The sequence below is a fragment of the Leopardus geoffroyi genome, chromosome C1 (assembly GCF_018350155.1).
Source record: "Leopardus geoffroyi isolate Oge1 chromosome C1, O.geoffroyi_Oge1_pat1.0, whole genome shotgun sequence".
In the NCBI taxonomy this organism is placed as follows: Eukaryota; Metazoa; Chordata; class Mammalia; order Carnivora; family Felidae; genus Leopardus; species Leopardus geoffroyi.
In genome coordinates this window covers 200018831-200043382 of record NC_059328.1, presented here as the reverse complement: position 1 = coordinate 200043382, position 24552 = coordinate 200018831, and the positions used below count along the sequence as shown (strand labels likewise).

At 35.2% G+C, this 24552-nt stretch overlaps 1 protein-coding gene across 3 annotated transcripts in view; it reads left to right on the top strand.

Moving 5' to 3' along the window:
* ABCA12 (ATP binding cassette subfamily A member 12) overlaps positions 1-24552 on the top strand; it is a 281717-nt gene that overhangs the window by 178395 nt on the left and 78770 nt on the right. For all 3 annotated transcript variants that reach the window (XM_045481142.1, XM_045481141.1, XM_045481140.1), the window contains exons 6-11: positions 1884-2069; positions 3723-3901; positions 9733-9845; positions 14270-14345; positions 18231-18349; positions 19450-19556. In XM_045481142.1, the coding sequence (XP_045337098.1) occupies positions 1884-2069; positions 3723-3901; positions 9733-9845; positions 14270-14345; positions 18231-18349; positions 19450-19556 (780 nt within the window). The remainder of the gene's footprint in view (positions 1-1883; positions 2070-3722; positions 3902-9732; positions 9846-14269; positions 14346-18230; positions 18350-19449; positions 19557-24552) is intronic.

Here is a 24552-nt window from a genome sequence, read left to right as displayed (position 1 = left end):
AAAAGAGATCATTTTCAACATTTTCTAATAGACTTCTCTCTCTCTGTCTCTCTCTCACTGTCTCTGTCTCTGTCATACGCACATGTACACATATGCATTTTAAATAATATATTCATGTTTTACATAGTAGATGTTTCTTCCATCTGGATGGAACATAGGATATAGGACATAACTTTGACTTTTATTCATATTCCAGTGATCATAACCTCTGCTGCTTAATATGTCTCTGTTAGTTACCCTTAAAAACATTCTGTATAAATGAGGCATCTCAATAAACTGGTTTATGTAAATAAGCCAAAGGTTTACAACACAAAAAGGGATTCTAAGAAAGGCGCTATTACCCATCAGGACAATTCTGCCAGTGTTGGCTGAAATATAAGACTTTCCCATTTGGTTCAGTATAGATTTTGAAAGTCTAGTTTCAACAGTAATAATATTTGAGATACCTAAAGCACCCTATTTGGCATAAGAAGCCCCCAATATGCTCAGTTAATTCCAATGTAAACCCTCCCTAAATAGGGGAAAGTTATTTTATTCCATTTCTATTTCTTCCATATTGGTTCCTAGAAGCAAATAGTCTTGCATTGGATCAGCTAAATTCTTTAATATATAGAATAAAAATGCTATCCTCAAAAATACCGCCTTATTGTGTTGAAACTCCAAAATTATTTTTCTCACATAGAATGAAATTTCAGAATTTTGTGAGGCAGCACAGAGTCATATATCCAGTGGAGATAAGTCAAAAATTGATTTTCTATGTATAGATACATATTTTTAGAGTAGTTGGAGCAAGGAAGGGATGTCAAAATCAGGATGATATGTTGATGCCTGTGTCAGCGATCTCTCTGATTCCTCTTTCTTTCTCTTTCCTGCTTTCTGCAACCCTTGCAAAAATGAGTAGAGAAATCATTTTGGAGTGAGTTTATGTGTAATGTTAAGAAAGAGATATGGATGAATGGCTCGAGGACTTGGCACTTATAGTATATCCTGGAATAAGTGGATCCTGTCTTGTTCCATTCACTTAGAAGTTGCGTCACTAGAAGGAAGAGTGTAGCTTCTGTGACATAATCTTAAGGGGACAATAAAGTTAATTGCCCCTCACCTAACAGGGTTCTAAGAATTAATTGTTAGGAAGGACCCATTAGATATTATAACTAATATAATTGGCTCTATAAAGACCTAAAAACCTAAAATGGTCAATGTGATCACTATTCTACCTACAATTAGTGCCCTGTCTGGTCTGTACTGTGAAATATATGAAGACTTAGAATGATTCCATTATGAAAATGCTTTCCACTTATTGCATCTGTTAATTATATACCTTTATGTGTTTTCATGCATATGTTTTCCTTTTCTCTTCATATGCATACTTCTTAAATGAAGTATTTCTTTCCATGTGAAATGTAATCCATGTTTGTCCACTTCACTAAAAACACTGTTTGTCTTGGACTCTGAAGCTCCCCCTCTTTGGAAGTCTTCCAGAGATCACAGCCACTTTCCCAGGAAGTGTCACAAAGAGTTAGGACACCTGAGTTTGCTGCTAAAAGCCCAGGAGAAACTCAGATTTTTACATCTGACGATTTTTGCGAGAAAAGACCTGGTGCATTTAGCTTCTCTGGTCAGAGACAGGAAATGAGTTTAGTTAAACAAGTCATATCTGAATCATGTAAATCACAACAGTGACAAGAATGGCCACATTCACACATTCTCTTGTAACTTGTAATAAATAAACCGAGTGTATTTTAGTGTTATTTGAATAGTAGCTATAATGCAGGACCTTAAAATGGCTATTATGAAAACAAGTCCATTTCCTTGAAGACAAGAATATTTCATATCTGTATGTACTGACATCATTATCCCACTCTTCTCTCACACATTTTTAGCTGTTAAAGCAAAATTCAACTTCAGAAGACATTCGGAGAGAACTGTGTGATAGCTATCCAGACTATATTGCCCATTATGCCTTCTCTTGGACCACCCTAGGGAAAAACGTTTTTAACAGATTTTGCCTATCCAATATGACCTTTTTAGAGTCTTCTCTTCATGAACTAACAAACCAATTCTCTCAGGTGAGTGTAAACATTTTAATTTGATCAAGACCTCTTAAACAATGAAAGGACATGTATTGTTTCCATTCTTGTATCCACAAGTAATTCAATTTGAGTCAAAGAGCAAGTCCATAGCCCACATGGACTGGGAAATATTGACTTGAATATGTGCTCACCCTTAGCATGAATTCCTCACACAGAGACTCACACACAGTATCTCATTCTAAGTAATATCTGCTTTCCATTGAAATGTTCAGGATTGAAATGATTTCAATGTTGAACCAAAAATATTGCATTTTGGTTAACGTAGACACATCTTTGTAGGTGGCTTTCCTCTATGGTGAATGAAGATTGTTTTCTCTTGAGATATTTAAGTAAGATTACTCAGGATGTCATATAAGTTTAATAATTAAACTACTGGAGCCATATAACTCTCAGAAGTTAGAGTAATGGGTGATCTTTTTAATTTTTCTCATTAACATGAAGCCTACTTTGAAAAACTGATTTTTGATGAAACAATATATTCCTCTCCCCCAAAACATTGTACATTAGGGGTAAGGACTTTATACTGTAAAGTGGTAATGACCACTTTTATATGCTATTCTTACACTACGATGTGCAAATTTAACAAAACCCCACATGTGGTGAAAGATCTCAAAAATATTCAGAATTTTCTTGAAATTTCATAAGCAAGAATAAATGATACATGTTCACTTCTGATATTTTCCTCTTGGTTCTCTGAATTTTATTGTAATTTTTGTTAAGTTTAGAATGCTTGAACTATCTTTAGTAATCCGAGTTTTCCAAATGAACTGGATTAGAGACAGTGTTATAATAACCCCAATCCAACTTAGAGCACTTAAAATGCTTTCTAAACAAATTCAGCAGTCACGTAGAGTAAAATGTGTGCTTAAGAATATATTGTTGAAAATCACATTCTCAGCATGAAAGAACTTCAATTACAACTGAACAAAAGCCTGACTTTACCAGTATGATTGAGTTTATTAAGAAAATTACTTTGGGTGGGAATATAATGAAAAAATACTTTACTTTGAAAGTACTACCTGGGTCCTATGATCCAGAGCAAGACCAAAGGTCATGGTTTTTGTTATTTGTTTGCTTGTAAGATGTGATTATTATATATATTCATTTACTATATAAATCATTTATTATACTAAAGTTCCTCACATGGCAACAGAACATTGGAAATATTTTATCCCATTAAGTATGTATGTATGTGTAATTATAATAGTAAATATATATAGTTTTAAGGGTTCTGTACCCAAATAATAGAAAGTCTACTAATGGATATAGAGAAGATATGTCTGTAACTTCTAAACCAGATACCCTTGGGAAAAACAAAAATATTACCTAGAACCTAATTTCATTTTAAGGAATTAAAAAATGCAATTTAAAATATTTTATATAAATAGAAACATAGCTCTGTTAACCAAGCTTGAAATATGCTAATTTCTGGAGGCATAGGAAAAAAATCCAATTATGTTTAAGTATATTAGAAATGGTTATAATTTTTCAGAGTAAAGGATGATTTCATATTGTATGAAAATCAGAAAGAATTATGTGAAAATCTAAATTTTCAGTGTTTCCCAAAACAGTAAGCCGCGTGATTACAAATGCCGAACTCTCACTTTGCGCTGTTTGTTATTTTATAAGATATCAAGCGATCCCAACAACCAGAAGACAGTATTTCAGGAAATGATCAAAGTGCTGTCCTTCTTCTCACAAGTGCAAGAGCAGACTGCTGTGTGGCAGCTCCTTTCTAGTTTTCCAAGTGTATTCCAGAATGAGACGACACTGAGCAATCTACTTGATGTTCTTCGAAATGCAAACAGGTAAGAAAATATGAGAAGCAAGTGGGACATTACTATTCACAAAGAAGCCTTTATTTATTTATTTTTTTCTTTGTAATGGTACCTGTAAGGATCACTGGTAGGTGAGTAGTTTAAACATGGAGCAGATAATCCTTCAACACCTTTTTGCAAATTTTATCAATGAAGATGAGGGTATTAGTTAAGCAAAGAAAAAAATAACCAGTGGGACTTCAGGGTTATCCAAGTACATGAAGAAGTGAGGAGGAACAGTAACTTAACAAATATATTGTCAGCTGGTATTGCAGACCTTCTGAAAAAGAGGTGTGTAACAGGACCAGTCATAGATTAGAACATTGGCTCCGACTCATTCAGGGACAACCAGAATTCTGTGCATTTAGCATTTAAACTGCCCAAAAATAAACTATTCCACTGGGTTTTTGTTGATACCATCCAATATAAAACAACCTGTTGGTGGAGTTTTGAATTGAGCTACCTCAATGGGGTTGGCTTCCCTCATGTGCGGCCAGCCTATACATGACCTTTCTAAACCTGTGTATTAGTTTGGCTTTATTTGACATATATGACACAAAGATTTGGAATTATTTTTGCAGGAGAAATCCCTTTAAATTTTTTCTAATGTTTATTTTTGAGAGAGAGACAGAGCAATCAGGGGAGGGACAGAAAGAGAGAGAGAGGCAGACATAGAATCCGAAGCAGGCTCCAGGCTCTGAGCTGTCAGCACAGAGCCGGACATAGGGCTCAAACTTCCGAACCGTGAGATCATAACCCAAGCCGAAGTCGGATGCTTAACCGACTGAGCCACCCAGCTGCCCCCAGGAGAAATCCCTTTAAAAGTTATTTTCCTTATAAAAGAATTCAGAATATGCCAGCAGTTAGTATTTAATGGTCTTATATTTAAGTTTTGATTTTGACTCCTGTCTAGCTGATTTGGAAATGTGCATTAAAAAAAACCACAACATCAACAGCCATCAATTATTGTGTGTCTATTACATACCAGGCACTTTACTGAGCCCTTTATATATCCACATTACATCCTACAGCTAAACTAATATTTATTTTGTAAATGAGGTAACAGAGGGTCATAAAATTAAATATTTGATGATTATACAGCAATGAGGGTTTAAACCTTGGTTTTCTAACCCCAGAACGCAGGCTCCCTCTCTAATATGTTGTTAAGAGCATGATATATTCCATCTAAAATGTCTGAAGCACCAGAAGAGAGTGTTCTCATCTTCTTTGGAAAGCTTCCAAGATATTATGTTTGTTCAAAGACCTTATAATAAGCCCTTATGTTGGTACATTAATCTCATTTGATCCCACAACAATGCTTTGAGATTGAGACAACAGATAGCCCCATTTTGTAGAAGAGGAAACAAACCCTTTCAAATGACTTCCCCAAGTATCTAGAACTAGTAAGTGGCAAAGGCAGGACCTGAAGTCAAGGAATCTGAATCCAAGTCCTATGCTTTTTCCACCATAGCATGCCATAACTAAATTACAGAAGGGCAAGGTATTAAGAAGTTTCATTCTCTAAATTGGTCTTCATTTTAGCACTTAGGGTAATTTTTATTTACCCAGGATTTTGACACTTCATCCTCTTGCTCTTATTTATATTCTATCTTAACAAGGAAACGGGTAAATCAGTTAAAGGAGAAAGAATCATTTGAATTATATAATGTAGCAATAAAAAGAGTCAAAATGGTTATCAGACCATAGTAAGACATCACTACACACTCACTAGAATGGGTAAAATTTTTAAAGATGGACAACCTCAATTGTTGGCAAGAATGTAGAACAAATAGAACTCTATGGAAAACAGTGTGATAACTTCTAATGAAGTTAATAGTAAGCCCATATGATGTAGCATTTTACTCTTGGATATTTACCCAAGAAAATGAAAACATGTCCACATGAAGACTTGTATGCTATGTTGATAGCAGATTTATTCATGATAACTAAAAATTGAGAGAAAAAACAAATATCCAAAAATAAAACAGCAAAAGAATTATAGTTTATTTACACATTGGAATTCTACTCAACAAGAAAAACAAACGATTACTGAATCACACAATAATATGGATACATTTTATGACTATTATGCTGGCAAAAGAATCCAGATCCCTCTCCCTCAAAAAAAGAACACTTACTGGATGTGTAGATATTATATTATTCCATTTATATGAAGTTCTCAAATTGACAAAATTAATTTATAGTGTTAGAAATTAGATCAGTGGATCCCAGGACAACTATTGGGAGAATGAGACAACTTTTTGGGGATTATTGAAATGCTTTGTATCATATTAGCGTGGTGGTTACATGAGTATATATATTTGTTAAAACTCACTGAATTATAACCTAAAATAGGTGCATCTTATTGTGTGTAAATTATACCTCAACAAAATTTGGTTAAGAAACAACAAATAAAAAACAAAGATCCCACAAAATAATATTTAGTAGAAAGTAGGAGATCCAAAAAAATACTTTAGGATTAAAAATAAGTAAGTAAATAAATAAATAAATAAATAAATAAATAAATAAAATACTTTAGGCATTATTTTAGTGAAGTAAATTATATAGGATAAGCATTGCACTGTAGCTGTTTTAATTCTCTTAAAATTTAAAATATAATTATTGCATATTATAGCATTATGCAATAGAACATGTTGTCCAGTAATGATTACAAATGTTGTAAACCAGTCTACATAATAATGAAAAAGAAAAGAGAAATAGCTAAAAGAAATAGCTTTATTTTAAAGTAGATGACATTTGACTTTAAGCAATTCTTTTTTAAAGAATATTTATTTAATTTGTTTTTTTATTACTGATTTATACACTAGTTTTTTTTTTCTAATATGATAGCCCTTGGCTATCTAATATGTCTTTCTAGTATGATAACCACATGTGGATTTTGACTAAAACTCTGAATTTTTAACTTTATTTAACTTTTAAACACTGATATTTGATTCAGTTAATGATAAACCTTTTAGTATGTTTGGAATAATGTTGATATGTGAACCTACATTTCATCTGTAGTTGAAATGAAATCTAAATACAGAATAAATATTTTCAATGAAAATTTAGTATCTGAATTGAGATGATCCGTAAGTATAAAATTCGTGGTGAATTTTGAAAACTTAGAACAATAAGACTTAAAATATTTCATTAATAATGTTTATATTGGTTGGCTATTGAAGTGATAATATTTTGGATGTATTGATTTAATAAAATAGTTTATTAAAATTAATTTCATCTATTTCTTTTAACTTTTTTAACATGACTACTATAAAGTTTAAATATGCGACTTGCATTATATTTCTGTTGGAGAGCCCTTTATAAACAATTTTTTAAAGTTAAATCTTCTTTATTATTTATTGTTATTAAACTGACAATGTCATTAAGAGTCATAATTTCCTCACCATAAATGGCTATATACCAAATTAGGGTCTCTAGTTTATCTTACTCTTGTTGATAAAGTAATAGGGATAAATGAACTTCACAAAAACTGTGAAGTCATTTCCTTCAACAACTTTTTCTTTTTTGAGCTGTAAATTGTTTTTAAACCATCACCAAAACCACATTATACAATATTAACGTTATGACATAAATTAGCAAAACTGAGAAATCTCAAAAAAGTCAAGAAGTATAAATGGAAAAAATATATGTGATTTTCACCATTTATGAGGAAGCTGTGCTGAAATCCAAATCATGAGAACTCTTAAAATTATCTTTAAGATAAGTTATCTTTTGATAACTTCCATTTTTCTATGGTAAAGAGCAGGGAAAAAAATCTATGAAGTAAAATAAAAATATTTTGATCAATGAAGGGTTCAAAGGATTTCAGAGAGGATGAGAGCCAAGTGTCATTATTTTTAAGTTAAATGTCTTGTTAGAAAAAGATGAATTAAGTCTACTGACATTTTACTAATGATACTCACAACAATAATGTTGACAGCTTTAATGAGATTGCCAATTGTTCAGTCTTTGAAGGTGTTACTGTGAAACAACCGATCAGGTGAGTTAGGCAGAGGGCCAATTTGGGAGAAAGCTAGTGGCAATCTATAACCTGAGACCATCTAACTAGTCTCCATGGTCAGAAAGGTTCAACACAAAGTCAGAACCGGGAGATTTTTAGGGCAAATATAAAATGCCTGAGGTATCCATTGCTATGTGTATAGAGCAGAGATGAAAAAAACACAGCCATGCCTCTATGGCCAGACACAATAACAGGTTAATAATGCTGTGGGCTCTGTGCAGAAATGTCCTGCCCTTCTCTCCAGCCATGTTGGGGCACAGTTTCTATGCCGGAGACAAGATGAAGAATAGAAAGAACATAAACTTTGAAATTAGACAAAATCAGCTGTACTTATGAATAACTGATATTATGTAACTGTTAAAGTTTAGTTTTCCCATTGTAAAACAAGGCAAATAAAATGGACTTTATGGAATTATTAGAGGACTAAATAAAATTACATATATGCTTATATGCACATATACACATATCTATCTGTATACCTCATACTATGCTAGAAACTAGAAGACACTCAATTTACTTTTCTAAATACAGCTTTTATTCATAGCTAGGGAGCTGAAATTAAAATGATCTTAATCTATTAAAAATTTCAAAACTTGTAGAAAACCATGAAAGTGTATGCACATACTATATCTGTTGCTGGAGTGAGCCTTTAGTTCACTAGGATACATAGGGAAAAACTATTAGTTCCATGTGTACATTTAACTTCACAATGGCAGATTGTTAATGAAGCCTATTGTTCTAGTTACTACTCATGTAAGTTAAAACATTGCCCTTGATTATTGATATAAATCACAGTATTTGGAAAATTCAGATGTACAATGACAGCTTTTTTTAAAATGTACTAATGACAATAAAGGGATAAAAAAGACATTTCTTAAGAAACAAATTGCTTTTTGAAAATGTAGAATGAACTCAAGCATCAGTGAATTTGCTGATTGGCCATCCCCAGTGCAGACCACCCATCTTATTTGTAACATAAAAACTCTAGGAAAATAGTGCCAGTTAGTCTGGATATTAATTTTGAGCCACTCCTGGAGTAGTGCCTATGGGACACTTAGAGAATAGAATGCAGTCTTTAATTAGGGCAAGCTCCGTTTCTTTTTCAAAAACATTACCATTTGTCCAGCAACAGATAAATATTTATCAAATGCTTAAATAATTATTATTCCTGAAATGGGGTCCTTTCTCTGGGCTTGATTTTTTTATTTTATTTTCTTTAGAGAGAGAGAGCACAAGGGAAAGGGGCAGAGGGGCAGAAGGAGAGAAAGAGAGAATCCTAAGCAGGCTCCTTGCTCAGTATGGAGCCCATTGTGGGGCTCAGTCACACAACTGGCACCATGGGCTGGGACCATGACCCGAGCCCAAATCAAGAATTGGACACTCAACCAATTGAGCCACCCAGGTGCCCCTAGGCTTGATTTTTAATAAAAATAATTTCCAGTATTTAAATTTTCCCTTAAATAGAAACAATGCCATCATTTCATTGGACATAGCTATTCCTAACCACTTATTTTTAAGTCTTAACAGAAACAATTGATGTGAACTTCACTCCCTTACTTTTAGGCCTTTGAGTCCTGAGTCTTTAGAATCGGGGAAATGTAAAATGCTCTGTCTGGTTAAAGAACATTTTGGGGGTGTTTTCTGCATTAATAAACAAGTAATTAAACAACAAAAGCAGTATCTTGTCTTCTACGTTATAAGAATAATTTACTGTAGCCATTTTCTCCTTGAATAACCTTTGGTTTCTGTCTGCAAACCCTGACATGCAATCTGGTTTAATTGTTTTTTGACTCGTTAGCGCACTGCTGGTCGTGCAGAAGGTTTATCCACGTGTCACAACTAACGAAGGTTTCAAAACTCTCCATAAATCTGTTAAACATCTGTTGTACACTTTGGACTCCCCAGCTCAAGGTACTGTATTTCCATCTAACTATATCCAATTATGTGTCATAAAGCCTGTTAGAAATATTAAAAAAAAAAAAAACAGAATGCAACCAAAATAATCATTTATAGATAATATTATTCTTAGGTGGGCAAATTTGCCTCACCTAAATTTGGATCTCTTGCTAATCAAAGAAAATGAGAAATGGCTAGAAAAAAAGGCTGTGACTTTTTAGGATTTTTATTTAGGTGAAAATTATCTCTCTTAGCTTATAAAACTATGTTTATGCTTTGTATGGAAAGTACATATTAGGACCAAGCCTCAACAAAAAGATTTCTACTACTTTTTGGAGCAAAAGCCTACATTGAATTGCACTATTTTTACCCTCATTTCCAAATATTGGCTTTCTAATCAGGATGAATCTTTCCTTGGTAAAAATATACCCTCAACCAGCCATCTTGAAAATACTTGATGGACATCAGAGTGTGAATATTGATAAAAATCTGCTGTCATTCCCAGCAAGACAAGCTATAGCATGTTACTAGTGAGTCAGAAAATATCACCTTTGCATATACACAATAGCATTATATACCACACACATGGAAATACACAGATATATATACACACGGACACATATAGGCAAAGATTTAGGGCCATAAGGAATAAATACCTACTTTGAAGTACCAAGTACAATGTTTGGTTAGCATTTACCTCTTCTGAATGAGTTTCGAATTCTGTTTTCTCAGCTGAGTTTGTTAGCTTTCAAATATGTAGACTTTACCTTTGGATTACAAGTTAAGTATCCTGAGAGCATCAGGTCACAAGCTGATTGTTCATTATACTATTCCTCATTAAACTACTAGTTTTCATATGAATAGCAGGTTTTGATATTCTTCGAAGACTTCTCACTGGACAGTCTGACGTACTTTGGAAACCAATTTCTGTTAGGCTAGAGCATTTTTTTATATCTACAATTACAGAATTAATGACTAGTTTGCAAGCTTGATTGTGGTAACATTTAATGGTCTTGACAAACATTGGAAAAAATGCTTGCTCTTTAAATAAAAAGTCCAGGCCAGAAAACCAGACAGTACACCAACGAACACTAATTATTTCCTCTGTATTTTTTTATTTGCATTTTGAAGACTTGAGAATTTCAAGTTTCTTTGTACCACTCTTTCTTTTCATCTTCAGATTCATACCTTGTAATTATATAAAGTAAAGGGATAAAGTTAAAAACATTTTTACAAAGGACAAAAGCTCATCAGTGCCTTGCTAGAAGTCAGAGAAGCAACGCTTCTTATTAACTGAGTTATCCAGACACTTTTCCTGGTGAACAGTACAACTCAGTTTTCAATATTCACCAGTGGCCGTGTTTCATGTCTGTGAATATGCTAATGATTTGGGCATGTATTAAAACATGTCATTGGGCAGTCAAGTTGACAAGGAAATACATCAGAGAAATGTGTTGTTACTTATAAAATTTGAGGTGCTTACATGTGTTTGTTTTTTAATTTCCTATACTTGTGACTTCACCAGTCTGAGGATTAATGCAGTAGCATTAATATCAATTCCTGAAAGTCCTTAACCCCAAATCCCTACCTGCTTGAGCAGAAATTTTGTGGCCTTTGAAAAATTCTTCTAGGTATTTCTGGGAATCCTTCAGGGAACTCAAATTTGTCCTTGAAAGCTGAACCAGTGACCCTGGTTCAACAGTGCAGGGGTCTCTAGCCCCAAGTATAAATGCCTGCCATGATGCCCAGATCACCTTGTGCTTGGTCTTCATGACTTTTGGCAATATCCATGAAACAAACACACTTCTCCTTCAGCTTTATACTCAGTTAAGCTGGAGTGTGGTGATGTTTCATAGCATAGTTGCTTGGGTTCTCATGTATGACAGGGTCCAGATAGCTTTGAAAATCTCATGCCACTCTTTTGAAGAAGGAAAATAAGAGATAGTACCTTTTGTGTCAATGCTAAGTGCTTTACTACCTTAAATCACTGTTCTCATGAAAATAAGTCCATGAGATAGAATTATCATTCTATTTTACAGACAAGGAAACTGAGGCAAAGGGAGGCTGGGCACTTTGCCTATGCTGTCCACCCAGCAAGTGGCTGAACTGAGATTAGATCTCTCTGTCCCCAAAGCCAGTTGCCTTGAGTTCTTTGCCAGAAGGCCTTACTCACATTTACTTTCTGGGACATACACACTTGATTCCAGGCTATTTCTTGGGGTCATGCAAGTACCTGCTACCATCAGACCTCAGAACGGCTTCCATTTTCAGCCACTGTGGAGTTTGATTCACCGTGTCAATTCCTTTCCACATAAGTTTTTCAACAGGCATGCCCCCATTCCTCTCTCCACTCTGCTTTTTACAGACCATTCTGTCTGTCTGTGATCCAACACACTTCAAGTTTTCTTTAGGAGACTTCTCAGCAACCATGAAAATACGAAGATTCTAATAAACAGAAAGACTGTCCCCTAACTTCCTGTCTTAATTCTCAGCTCTACCCCAGTGAAGATCCCTGCCTCACAGCTAATATGCTTTAGTATTTCCATTTATGAACACCGAGTTTTGAGAGCAGGGATTATCTTTGTGATTCATTGAAGTTTGCTCTTTGACAAAGTAGTAAACTATATGAAATTACTTCTTGAAGTAGAAACCCATCTTTACTAATGAAAAGAGGTTATCTGTGCACTAGATTTCTTTCTATGTCTGTGGGTACCATTTTCAATTATAACTAATCCTACAAATAAAAACAGAAGTGAAGTAAAATATCACTTTTTAAAGATCTGTAAAGGTTTCCACTTCATTAAAGCCTACTTAGTACATTATTTCTTCTAAGATATTTTATAGTTCAGGGGAAATGTCCCTAGTCAACATCAGGGCCAAGTCTATCATTGATATGTAAAATTTCTGTTAGTTACACATTTTAACAGCTTGATGAGGAAGAGAAACTCCGTAACCACATAGTATACAAATGCCAATAAACCTGCTCAGCATTACATAAGAATTCAAACTTAACAAGATTTGATCTTGGAAAAATGGTTTATATTCTTTTACATTGCAATGTAGAAATATCAACAGAGACCTATCCTTGATTCTTCTATATATGCATGCCAAGAAATAATAGGTACTACCATTATTAATTAGGTCTATTTATTCTGGGTATCTTCATTCTTGGTTCTTTAACTCACTGATGCATTGCTATTGCTAGAGCAGTAATATTAGCTGCACCTTGAGTGGAGCACTGGAAAATTCTGCTCTGCTGAACAGGAAAACTGAAAAAGCCCCTGTGCTAGATACTAGGGATGGTGCAAACATTACTCATACACCACTGATACAGAGGTGGACAAGGAGGTCTTTCATTTAGTGATAGTCTTCTTCACGCCCATACTAATTTAAATCAACTCAGTGATCAGCACCAGAAAAGTATGGATGATTGCATACATTTGCAGTAGGACCTTTATAGAAGGCTTTAGGACACACTAACTAGGGACAGTGAGAGAACTATCAATGCTTACTAGTAATAAAATATCTGATTGAAAGAGATTAGATCAGTGTTAAAAAATACCAGCACTGAAATATACTGGATTATAAAGAGTAAGTAGTGTCTCCAGAGAAGATGGAAAGACTTGATACCTTTTCCCTAAAGGGGCTGAATGAAAGCCTTGGATTTATGATTTTTATTTATGCAGTAGCCATTAAAAGTACTCTCATGTTCAATTTTTCATGTGAATTCTGTTGCACACTTATTCTTTTTATGATACAGTGTTATGTGGCAAGCGGAATCAGAGACCTATTTAACTTCGAGGGGCAATTCACAGTGTTGAATTAGACCTTCCCATATGGTTTCCATTAGTTAACGATTGCCTCCCACACTTTGAACCTTCATATTATTTGAGACCACTCAGAATGGTTCTGTTAATATGAGCCAATTTGCATTCACAGCTGCATTCAGTTGAAATCAGTGGCTGCTTTTTGAAAGATGGAAAATATAGATTAGTGATAGCAGATGTTTCCTAAGGCTATATTCTTGACAACTGAAAGCAAAAAAATCCAGTGACCTGTAAGACTGAAATTGGCCTCATTTGATTAACAAATCACGTGGTAGACAATGTGCATTATGGTATTCAAGAGTCATCTATGCATACAGCTTTTAGGATAAAATAATGTAATGTTTTGACAAATGGAGAAAGAAGTTCTTAGAGATGCATGTGCTTGACCATTAGGGTTTTCTGATTAGCAGGCATCTATTACCTATAAATATCCTGAATGTCTCCAACAAAAAGAGCATAGACATCTTTTGTAAAACTCTTTGGAGAAAAATTCTGCAGATTTTTCTGTATTTTCTTCCCATTTATTTGACCTGTGATGATGTTTTGCTAAGAAAAATACTTCCTTGAAGCAAGCATGTTAAGTGTTCACCTATATAAATGTCATTTCTTTAGGTGGCTCTGGCAACACAACACATGTGTGGAGTGAGGAAGATGGGCAGTTATTATCCCCAAGCAGCCTGGCTGCACAGTAAGTCTTTCTTTGCTGTTGGTCTGTTGGTTTGTTTCTAAGTTGGTAGGTAACTTGTCTGAATAAGCAATCAACACAAGTTACAAACATAATTCTTTTATCAATTTGTAAGACTTTGAAACAGAAAAATTCACTATTGGCTGACCCAAGAAAAGGACATAGTTGGAAATATAGTAAAGTCAAGACTTATTTTCTCATATTACCCAGTGACCCTTGGGTAATGCGGCATGAGCATCTCCTGTTCAGTTGTAACAGTGTGTCCTGTCTGGATTGGTTGCCTTATGTTTCTGAGGAAAATCTAGATGTCCAGTTTCCAACTTCTTTAAGGTCTTTCATTATGAAAGACAGATAAACATCCCATTTTTCATATCATGATGTATTTTGGTTTTGAAAAATCACAGTATTTCTCATGCCAGTCAAGGTAATACAAAATTGGTTTGCTTCCCTAGCATTCGCATAGGTAAAACTGTTTATAGATAACATAATTTTGTACTCTTATTGGGGCCTGTAAATATGTTGTCTCAGAAATAGGCAGTGGAAATGACAGCAGCCTTGGCTTCTAAAGACCATTAATGTAAGCAGTGCCCTGAAGTAACTGTAATAATCATGATAGAAAATGCACGCGGTTGCCTGTAGAAGCTGACTGAAGTAAATTCCTATAGCTCAAGGCAAATTTAGGGATTAGATGGCCTGTTATGTAAAGGTTGTTTTGGCCTGATAAATTATACTATTGAAATTGTTTGACTTTAGTCCCAAAGGATATATTTCTGTGCTGATGGAAATTTGTACAAATAAAATCAAATAGTAGGACTTATTTTTAGCCATTTTTTTTCTAAAATAGAATCTATGCAGTTGTTTATAAACTTTCTATCATTTAATGAGAAGCTGTCAACTCTGGGTAAATTCTAGGGAAATCCCTTCCGTAAACAACCACCTCCTATTTCTGCTCCCACCGTTCTCCTCCTCTACAGTGGCTGAACCTAGTGCTCCTTCCAGAGCAGTCAAGCAGCCTTGGGCAGTTTCCCCCTGGCTAGACCACCGTGTTCCAAATAGGCAGGTCTTTGAAACACATTCCCTATATAGCCATCAAAAATATATTTCTTAAAACCTTTGAACTGAGACAACTGGATGCCTATTGTTGAAACCAGGTACCTTTCTCAGAGCCTTGAGGCATCCATAGCATTGATGATGCTAGCACTTCAGACCACAAATTCCACAGTGTAGTTGTTGATAGCTAGCTGACAGTTTATTAGGAAGAATTCAATACTTTTAACATGGCTCCTGTTGAGATTGATGAAGTTAAGAGAGTTCTTATCTTTGGACTTCCTTTCCATTCCCACTTTAAAATAATCACAGAGTGGCAATATTTGGCATAAAAGTTGTTTTAGTCAAGAATTTTCTAAAGCAGGCTGCTTGAAATATCTCTCCCTCATAACTCTTCTCCATCTTGATTAATTTTGTTCTAAGTTTATTATTTGTATCATTCTGTGTGTGTGTGCATATATGCATGCTCACTCATGCACACACATAAACTCATCTTTTACCGCAAACATTCTTGAAAAGTAGGTAGGATTATGTACAAAAGACACATAAATTAAATGGTTTATAAGAATAATTGGATGCTTATGCTAAAGCAGTGGCACGTAGATATGGAATCTTAATTTGGGGAGTATATTAAATCCAATCATCAAAATCTTGGCAATCAAATGTTCTTTCTGAAACTAAGAGAAATGGCTTAGATGATATTTCAAGGTCAGTTTTCGTGCAACATTCTTCTGCTTTTTTTTTTTTTCCAACGTTTATTTATTTTTGGGACAGAGAGAGACAGAGCGTGAACGGGGGAGGGGCAGAGAGAGAGGGAGACACAGAATCGGAAACAGGCTCCAGGCTCTGAGCCATCAGCCCAGAGCCCGACGCGGGGCTCGAACTCACGGACCGCGAGATCGTGACCTGGCTGAAGTCGGACGCTCAACCGACTGCGCCACCCAGGCGCCCCTCTTCTGCTTCTTCTATTTTAAGCTTGAAAATTCACCATGAGAATCCCTTGTGTCATTCCATACTAGAAGGTTAAACCGATATTTTGCTATTGAGCACTGTACTAGGATGCAAATGGCTCAGTGCTATACTAAGTACTACAGAGAAAAAGAGAAACACAAAAGAAAGACAGTATTGGCAGGAGAGAGTCTGGCCAGGGAAAAATGCCTAAGAAAAAGCAAGAGGACTTGGAAATGGTTACCTTTTTTTTTTTTTTTTTTTTTTTTTAATGTGGAGGCTATCAGCTGTATTTAAATGGAGGTTAGCTATCTGACCAATTAACTCTGCTCTGACTGCCAAATTAGAGACTTTTCTTGCCATAGATTTTTTTTCTTTTTCTTTCTTTATTTGTTTTTTTTTAAATATTTATTTTTGAGAGAGAGAGGGAGAGAGACAGTGAGTGAGTGGGGGAGGGGCAGAGAGAGAAGGAGATGCAGAATCCAAAGAAGGCTCCAGGCTCTGAGCTGTCAGCATAGAGCCCAACACAAGGCTCAAACTCACGAACCTGACATCATGACTTGAGCCAAAGTCAGACACTTAACTGACTGAGCCACCCAGGCGCTCTTGTTTTTTTTTCTTTTTAAAGTTCTTCCAGGATCTGGTTGTATTAACCTACATCTAAATATCCTAAGAGTGCTTTAACGTTAATGAATACATTTTCTTATATGTTTCTAGCTACACCAGGATAAGTCTCTTCCATTAGTATTTGAATAAAATCTAAATTAAACATCTGACGGAACTAGTTAATTTGTGTATTGTGCAGTTTGATGCAAAGCAGATGGTCCCCAAATCAGCTGTTGACATTTATTCTATCTCTCCTGTACATAAAATTCAATCGGAGACACTAAGGGAAGACGTTACAAAACAAATAGAGAGGCAGCCTAAGAGTTGAAGTGGCTGGGCATATGCAACACACACATACTTACTCACGTGAACTTATGCCTCAGAAATCTTAGGCTGTCTTCTCATATGCCAGTCACGGTGAAAGAAAACCTGAAAGTGGTTAATTTGAAAACACGGAATTGGTTGTTTAAAGGAAAACAAAAGGAACTTACATTGTTGTTAGATTCCCCTATTTTTAAAATCACAATTAAATAAATTTAAATTTATTTGAAGAATGTTATAGGTGGATGGGATTAGCAGATCAATTCAGCCCTCTACCTCTCATTTGACAAGAGAAGAAACTGAGACCCAGAGGGGGGTTGGCAGACTTAAAGGTGGGGGAGAGAAAAAGGAAAAGAAAATCTACAAGACTCACTGGTTGTACTTACATTGAAAATTATTCATTGTTAATAAAAAAGGAAGAAAAGAAAAGAAAAATTACTCATTGTTTATCTGAAATTCAGGTTTAAGTAGGAGTCCTATACTTCATCTGACAACTCTAGCCCAGTAATTTTTTTCTTTCATATGAATGTACCTAGAAATAATCTTAAGATCACTTATCATTGGATGTTAAAATAATTAAATATAATGGTAATGCCCATGGAGAGGTAAATGCTCAGAGGATGAAGAACCAGTGTGTACTTAGGTTGTATGAAGGAAGATATTCTACTTCATAGTGTTTTAATGCCCAGTCAACCAATGCCCAAGTCAGCCATTGTGCAAGTCAACCACTGTCCAAGTCAACCACTGTCCAAGTCAACCACTGCCCAAGTCAACCACTGCCCAAGTCAGCCACTGCCCAAGTCAACCGCTGCCCAAGTCAACCACTGCCCAAGTCAACCAATGCCCAAGTCAACCAATGCCTAAGTCATCCATTGCCAAATAACCAACAGCTTAAATGACCTCAACAAAATAGCTTTGTTCTATTTTTATGTGACTTAATTTATATATTCTTTTCTAATTCTATAGGCTTCTAATATTGGAAAATTTTGAAGATGCTCTCTTAAATATATCAGCAGATAGTCCTTATATTCCTTACTTGGCATGTGTGAGAAATGTCACTGACAATTTGGCCAGGGGATCACAAGGTAATACTCTTCTTAGTAGTCAAAATGCTGCTTATGGTTCTAATTCTATTATAAAGTAGTATTTTAAGACATTTGCTTAAAAAGTAGAGAAAAAAGCTTTTAAAAGATCTTAGTTTCCATATGCATGAGTTTCAGTTTGGTAGTTTGATATATAAAGGGAATATCTAATTGTATTATTAATACAATATCTAATTATATTATTAATACATATTATTAATGCGTTATTACTTTTGTTCCTGCTGCTAGTACCACCTGGCTTCCTGGACAGACTTTAATGTATGATGGCCATGTAACAGAGAGTATGACAGTGGCCACCCAGACATACTTGCCAAGTTTCTAGAATTATTAGTAGTTCACCTAACCTTTCATGGCATTTTCTGTGCCCTTAATAGTCTTAGTTATCAAAAAAAAATGAGAAATGATAATATTGACTTCTAAAAGCAGGTGTAAATTACATAAACAAAGGATTTTTTTGTGGCAGATTGGTTTTACTTCCCACCCTTACACACTGTATTTTCAATTTTCTGCCTACATAGACAACCATGAAGATGACATTTAATCAAATATTTCTTTTCCTTTTTAAAGAAAAATATCAATTTTCTCACATTTTTCTAGAGATATGCGTTCACTTTCCCCACACCAAAAGAGTTTTTTGAGACCTAATGGTAGGCAAATAGCGTAACAAGTATTTAAGTGTGGTCTTTGTTTACTAGCCATGAGTTAATCAAGGTGGGAAGGGCATGTCTGTGTCACAGTGATTATACAATCTATTCTCCCCCAAACACTTCAACTTAACAGTATATCCAAAAGTCAGAAATAAAAGCATACTCAGTTCACAAGAGCCAAAAGTGTGCTAGCACCTTTGCTAGAAATATTTTTGTCTCTAAGCAGAGTATCTATGAATATTTTAAAAATAATGAACTCTGTAGTCTGCATGGTTCAAGGAAAGGTTAAATTTTCACTTGTCTTATATTTAGATTGAACGAGGCCATTATCTTAGAAAAAACTTGGCAATAAATTAGGATAAAGGTGTTTTTCAAATGGGTTTCCTAAATGACCTTGCAGCTCACATAAGGTAACTCTTCTCTCTTCCTTTACAGAAAATTTAAGACTCCTGCAGTCCATAATTTCATTTAAAAAATCTTTTCTTCAAAATGGTTTTTATGAGGATTACTTGTCTTCAGTTCCTGAAGTCGTGAAATCAAAAGTAAGCCATGAAAGAAAAAATAAATAAATAAACCTCTACATTTCCTGTAATACTCTGGCAAGATGTATTTTCAGTTTAAAGTGTTTTTTTTTTTAAGTTTATTTATTCATTTTGAAAGAAAGAGATCGTGAGCAGGGGAGAGGCGGAGAGAGAGAGGGAGAAAGAAAATCCCAAGCAGGCTCCCTGCTGTCAGTATAGAGCCCAATGACATGGGGCTCAAACTCATGAACCGTGAGATCATGATGTGAGCTGAAATCAAAAGTTGGAAACTTAACCGACTAAGCCACCCACGTGCCCCAAGATGTATTTTCAGTTAAAATTTTAAATCTGTATGTTCATAAATATTGGTCCTATTTTGACTAGATTAATGCTAGAAAAGGGGCACAAAAGTGTTTTTGTGCTATAAAATGGCATTTTGTTTTTAATTAACAGATATCTCTGAGTGAAATGACCCATAAGAGCCTAATTACAGTATTCACATACATAAAGGAATGACTAATAATATAGCTATCTCATTAAGCTTCATAATTTCAAAAAAATACTCAAAATATAATTTCTAACTTGAGATGTCCTCAGTTTTTAAAACTATGAAAGTTGATTTTAAAAGCTGATGTTTAGACTTAGCCGTGTGCAGAAATCTCAGAAGTAGACTAACCTTATTTTTATTGTCATCAAAAGCAGAAACCAATAAATCAGATTAAGATGTATGATATTTAGGGCTCCTGAGTGGCTCAGTCAGTTAAGCGCCTGACTCTTGATTTTGGTTCAGGTCATGATCTCACAGTTAATGAGTTGAAGCCCCACATCAGGCCCCCCGCTGACAGTGCAGAGTCTGTTTGGGATTCTCTCTCTCCCTTTCTCTCTGTCCCTCCCCTGCTCTCTCTCTCTCTCTCAAAAATAAATAAACTTAAAAAAAGATGTATGATATTAAACAAAGGGGGAAGGCAACAGAAAAAAAAATTTGTAATCTCTGAAGTTTCGGTTGGTTCATGTTTATCTATCATTCTTTGCCTAGCTCATGCATATACTATATAAGTTATCATGATATTCACTTCATTTCTTAAATAACCCTATTAAAATTTGAAAACAGTTTTTCTAGTAAGAACAGCAGTTTAATTGAATATATGTAGGCAGGGATAAAGCAAAATTAGAACTGGTTTATTCAGGGCAAGCAAGATGACTTTCTGTATAGTCAACATGGTCTAATTAAGCAAGCATCCAAAACATATGTCCATGTGTATTACAAGTAAGTATGCTAGTTAGATTACATACATTTTTTCCTAGTCTTCTACACAAATCAAAATTTCTAATGTACTTAATTTAGCACTATCTTAATTTGTTTGTGCAAATGAGAAGGAAGTTATGCATTCATCTGGAAAATTCCTACTCATCCTTCAAGGACAAGTTTAAATGTCACTTCTACAATATTAGAGTATTGCCTTTCTCCCTGTTGCCCAACCAAGATAATGGCTTTGTGTGCACATAATACTTATCCATTCATTCATTCTATTCATCATCTGTGGTCCCATAACACTAATCTGTTTATTTAAAAGACATAATCTCTAACCCCAAAGTCCTTATAACAATCCAGGGTAGCAGATGGGAAAGCAGACCAATAATTATAACACAGGGAGATAAGTGTTGTGGTATGTGGATGGACAGGAGTCTGTGTAGGGAGGTGAGATATTTAACTCTGATTATAGGGGATGGAGGTGAGGAGAAGACATTTCATAGAGGAGATAATGCTTACTCTTGCAGGCTGTGTAGGACTAGGTTACAGTCCTACATTCCAGACATAGAGCCCTGCATTTGTTAAGACAGAGGTATGATCCTGAAGACAGATACAGGTTATCTGTAGTCATGTGTCCAGCTGGAGCAGAAGGAAAGGTGGCTCCAGAGAGATTAGGCCCGGATCCCAAAGGCCTCTTTTGACTTAGTCAAGGAGTTTGAATCTGATCTGGAAAGTTATGCATTTGAAGATGAAATTTGCATTTTAGAAAGAGATCTATCTAGGAAAATTATGGAAGTCAGATTGGAGGAAAGCCAAGTAGGTGATTTTTGCAGTAACCTAAGCAGAAAGTGAGGCCCTGCACTATGTCAGTGGCAGAGAATAAAAGGAAGAGACAGTTTCAAGAGTGTTATAGGAAGTTAAGTGACACAACATGGCAGCCAGTGAGGTGTGAGGCATAAGAAAGAGGAGTCTGATAACAGATTTCTGGCTATTGGAACTTATTACTTCACATTATAGTTTGTTGTATAAATAAGGTCCATTTCCATCGCTTTAGAGTGTGAACTCTAATAAAATTATGCGTTCTACATCTCTAAAGCCCCACATCAAGCACAGAGTAGATGCTTAAGACAACTCATGGATGTATGAACAAATGAGGGTGTTAAAGTAGAGCCCTGGTGATGTAAAGAGTTCTGGTGATGTAACTGTGTTACCAGGACAGTTATTCATTGTAGTTCTCAACTTGTGAAGTAACCGGTCAGCACAAAATATATAGCAGGGAAATTGAAACAACACATTCTCAATCATTTACACTAATGGAATGGGAAATAGATGTAAGAATAATTTAAAACAGCATCCACATTTTGGATATACTGCTCCTGTTGAGGGTTACATTATAAAAAATGTTCTAGAAGCCACAGATGTGGAAATAAACTGCAATCCTGTCCCTTGGGTAGAAAATCCATTGTCATTTACAACAAGCATGGCTGCTATCTGCAATTGACAGAATCCATACGTTCCAAGACTACAAGCTCTGTCAGGAACATTGCTAACATCCCTTCCTATGGTATTCTCAGCACCTGGCATATAGTCTGACATGGGGAAAATATTCAGTACATATAACTGAAAGAATGAAGACAAATTCCTAGAGATGATTTAAATTCCCTGCTTTGCCTTCTCTGGTAATTAGTATCTTAATTGTGACAGTCAAGGCCTACCCATTCCAAAACTTTATTCATGGTATTTCTTAGAAGGTTTAGACCCTCCAAAATGTCAAATGCCTGCCATTCAAAGGTGACTTTTTCTTCTGTTCCTACCCCTCTTTTCTAGCCCTAACATTGCACTCTCCTTGAGCTTTTGTGCTTTCTACTCCCTTCATTGTGGGGAGGTTAACTTCCTGGTTGGGGAACTATACGTAAAGTGGATATTCTGCCCATGTTGGGCAGAAATGTGGGCAACACAATATTTTTATTGTAACATCTTTAAATTTTTAAATAGGTTCCTTTTCCCCTGCATTTACTTGCCAAGGGCCCAGGAGCATTGCTGTTTTATCCTTTTTATGCCTATGATATTTTGAAGTCTTATTTAAATGTAGCTTACATTTCTGACTCAGATGCATTTGGGGACCATGGCCCTGGGGAATTCAGTCACAGCTGGACCTGGAGTTAGTTATGGCTCATTGTTAAAGTTTAGATCTGAGCACTTACTCACTTTGTGGACCAGGGTCATGACAAAGGAGAGAAGGACTGTATGTGAGGCGCTGACAACCTACATTCTAGATTTGACACATACTTTTGAAGAGAGGATTTTAATTCTCTGAATTTATGATTGATTATTAATGATCCATGAAGCTTCTAAATGTTTAATGCATGTATTGCTTTTAGAAGAAAGTAGTAAATAATGACAAATACTAAATGACCGTTGGGTTATTCTTTGATAGATGTGCCCCACAATGCATTCCACATCATTGACCCTGAATTAAATTCTTATTTCAGAGAACCAATTTTATTTCAATAGCATGGTTAGATTTCCAATTTCTCCTTCATTAACTTATATCTTATCAAACCAAGATTACACTGTATAGACTTTTACGGGTTTCTCATACATGTATGTTAAACTTGCAACTAAAAAATATATTTGGTCTCTACTAAGTAAAAATCATTCACATTTACTATGCCCTCAAAGCTCGATTGAAACAAATATATTGGGCTACCGGTATTTATCCTTTTTTTTTAAGAAATCATTAAAACTCAGAGTAACTGGGTGGTTAGTTGGTTAAACATCCGACTGTTCATTTTGGCTCAGGTCATGATCTCATGGTTCATGAGTTTGAACCCCATGTCAGACTCTGAGCTGACAGTGTGGAGCCTGCTTGGGATTCTAAATCTCTCTCTCTCTCTCTCTCTCTCTCTCTCTCTCTCTCTTTCGCTTCCCTCCCCCCCCCCTGCCCCATTCACACTCTCTGTCTCTCTCAAATAAATAAACTTTATTTTAAAAAAATCACTAAAAGCCACTGGAGTACATGGCAGGGAGGCTTGGTTTTATTTATTAAAAGGTTAATCATGTCTAGTATTTGGAAAGAAAGGAATAGAGTGGCAAACATGTAGTTACAGCTGGTAAAACAATTGGGCCTGTAATGGAAATTTTCTCATAGCAATAAGACAAGTGAGTAGAAGTTTAATATGCATGAGGCCATTTTAGATAGTTCTAAGCCAGGAGTCAATTAGAATATTAAATACAGTAAAAAATAGACCAATGATATTTACTATCTAGGATGATCAGTGTTTAATTACTACTGCCTACATGCAGTTACTATAAATCTTTCATCTAAGACATCATTGTATCTTTCCCATTTGATATATGGAAAGAAACATCCCTAAACATTTGCCTGCATCATAAAATATTTCATTTCTATCAAAATGCAACTTCTAATTGAAAATTGAGTTGCAATGAATGACACATATATTTGCTTCTTGAGATGTTGCTCCAAATTATTCAGCCTCTTAAAAGGAATAGCTCCAGGGTAGCTTCCAAGCACGACAGAACTTTCCAGCACTTTCACAGAACAAAGGCATCCAGTTTCCCTCAGTAGGTAAGAGGGCAGACGATAATGTCCAAAACAGTGCAGACACTTCTGAAAAACCAAGTGTATTCCCATCCATATTTTAAATGCAGTCTTATTGAAATGCATGTGATTCACATGCTGTAGTTTGTAAAAGGCTGTTTTCTTGTCAATTAAATTTTTTTTAATTGTGGTAAAACACACGT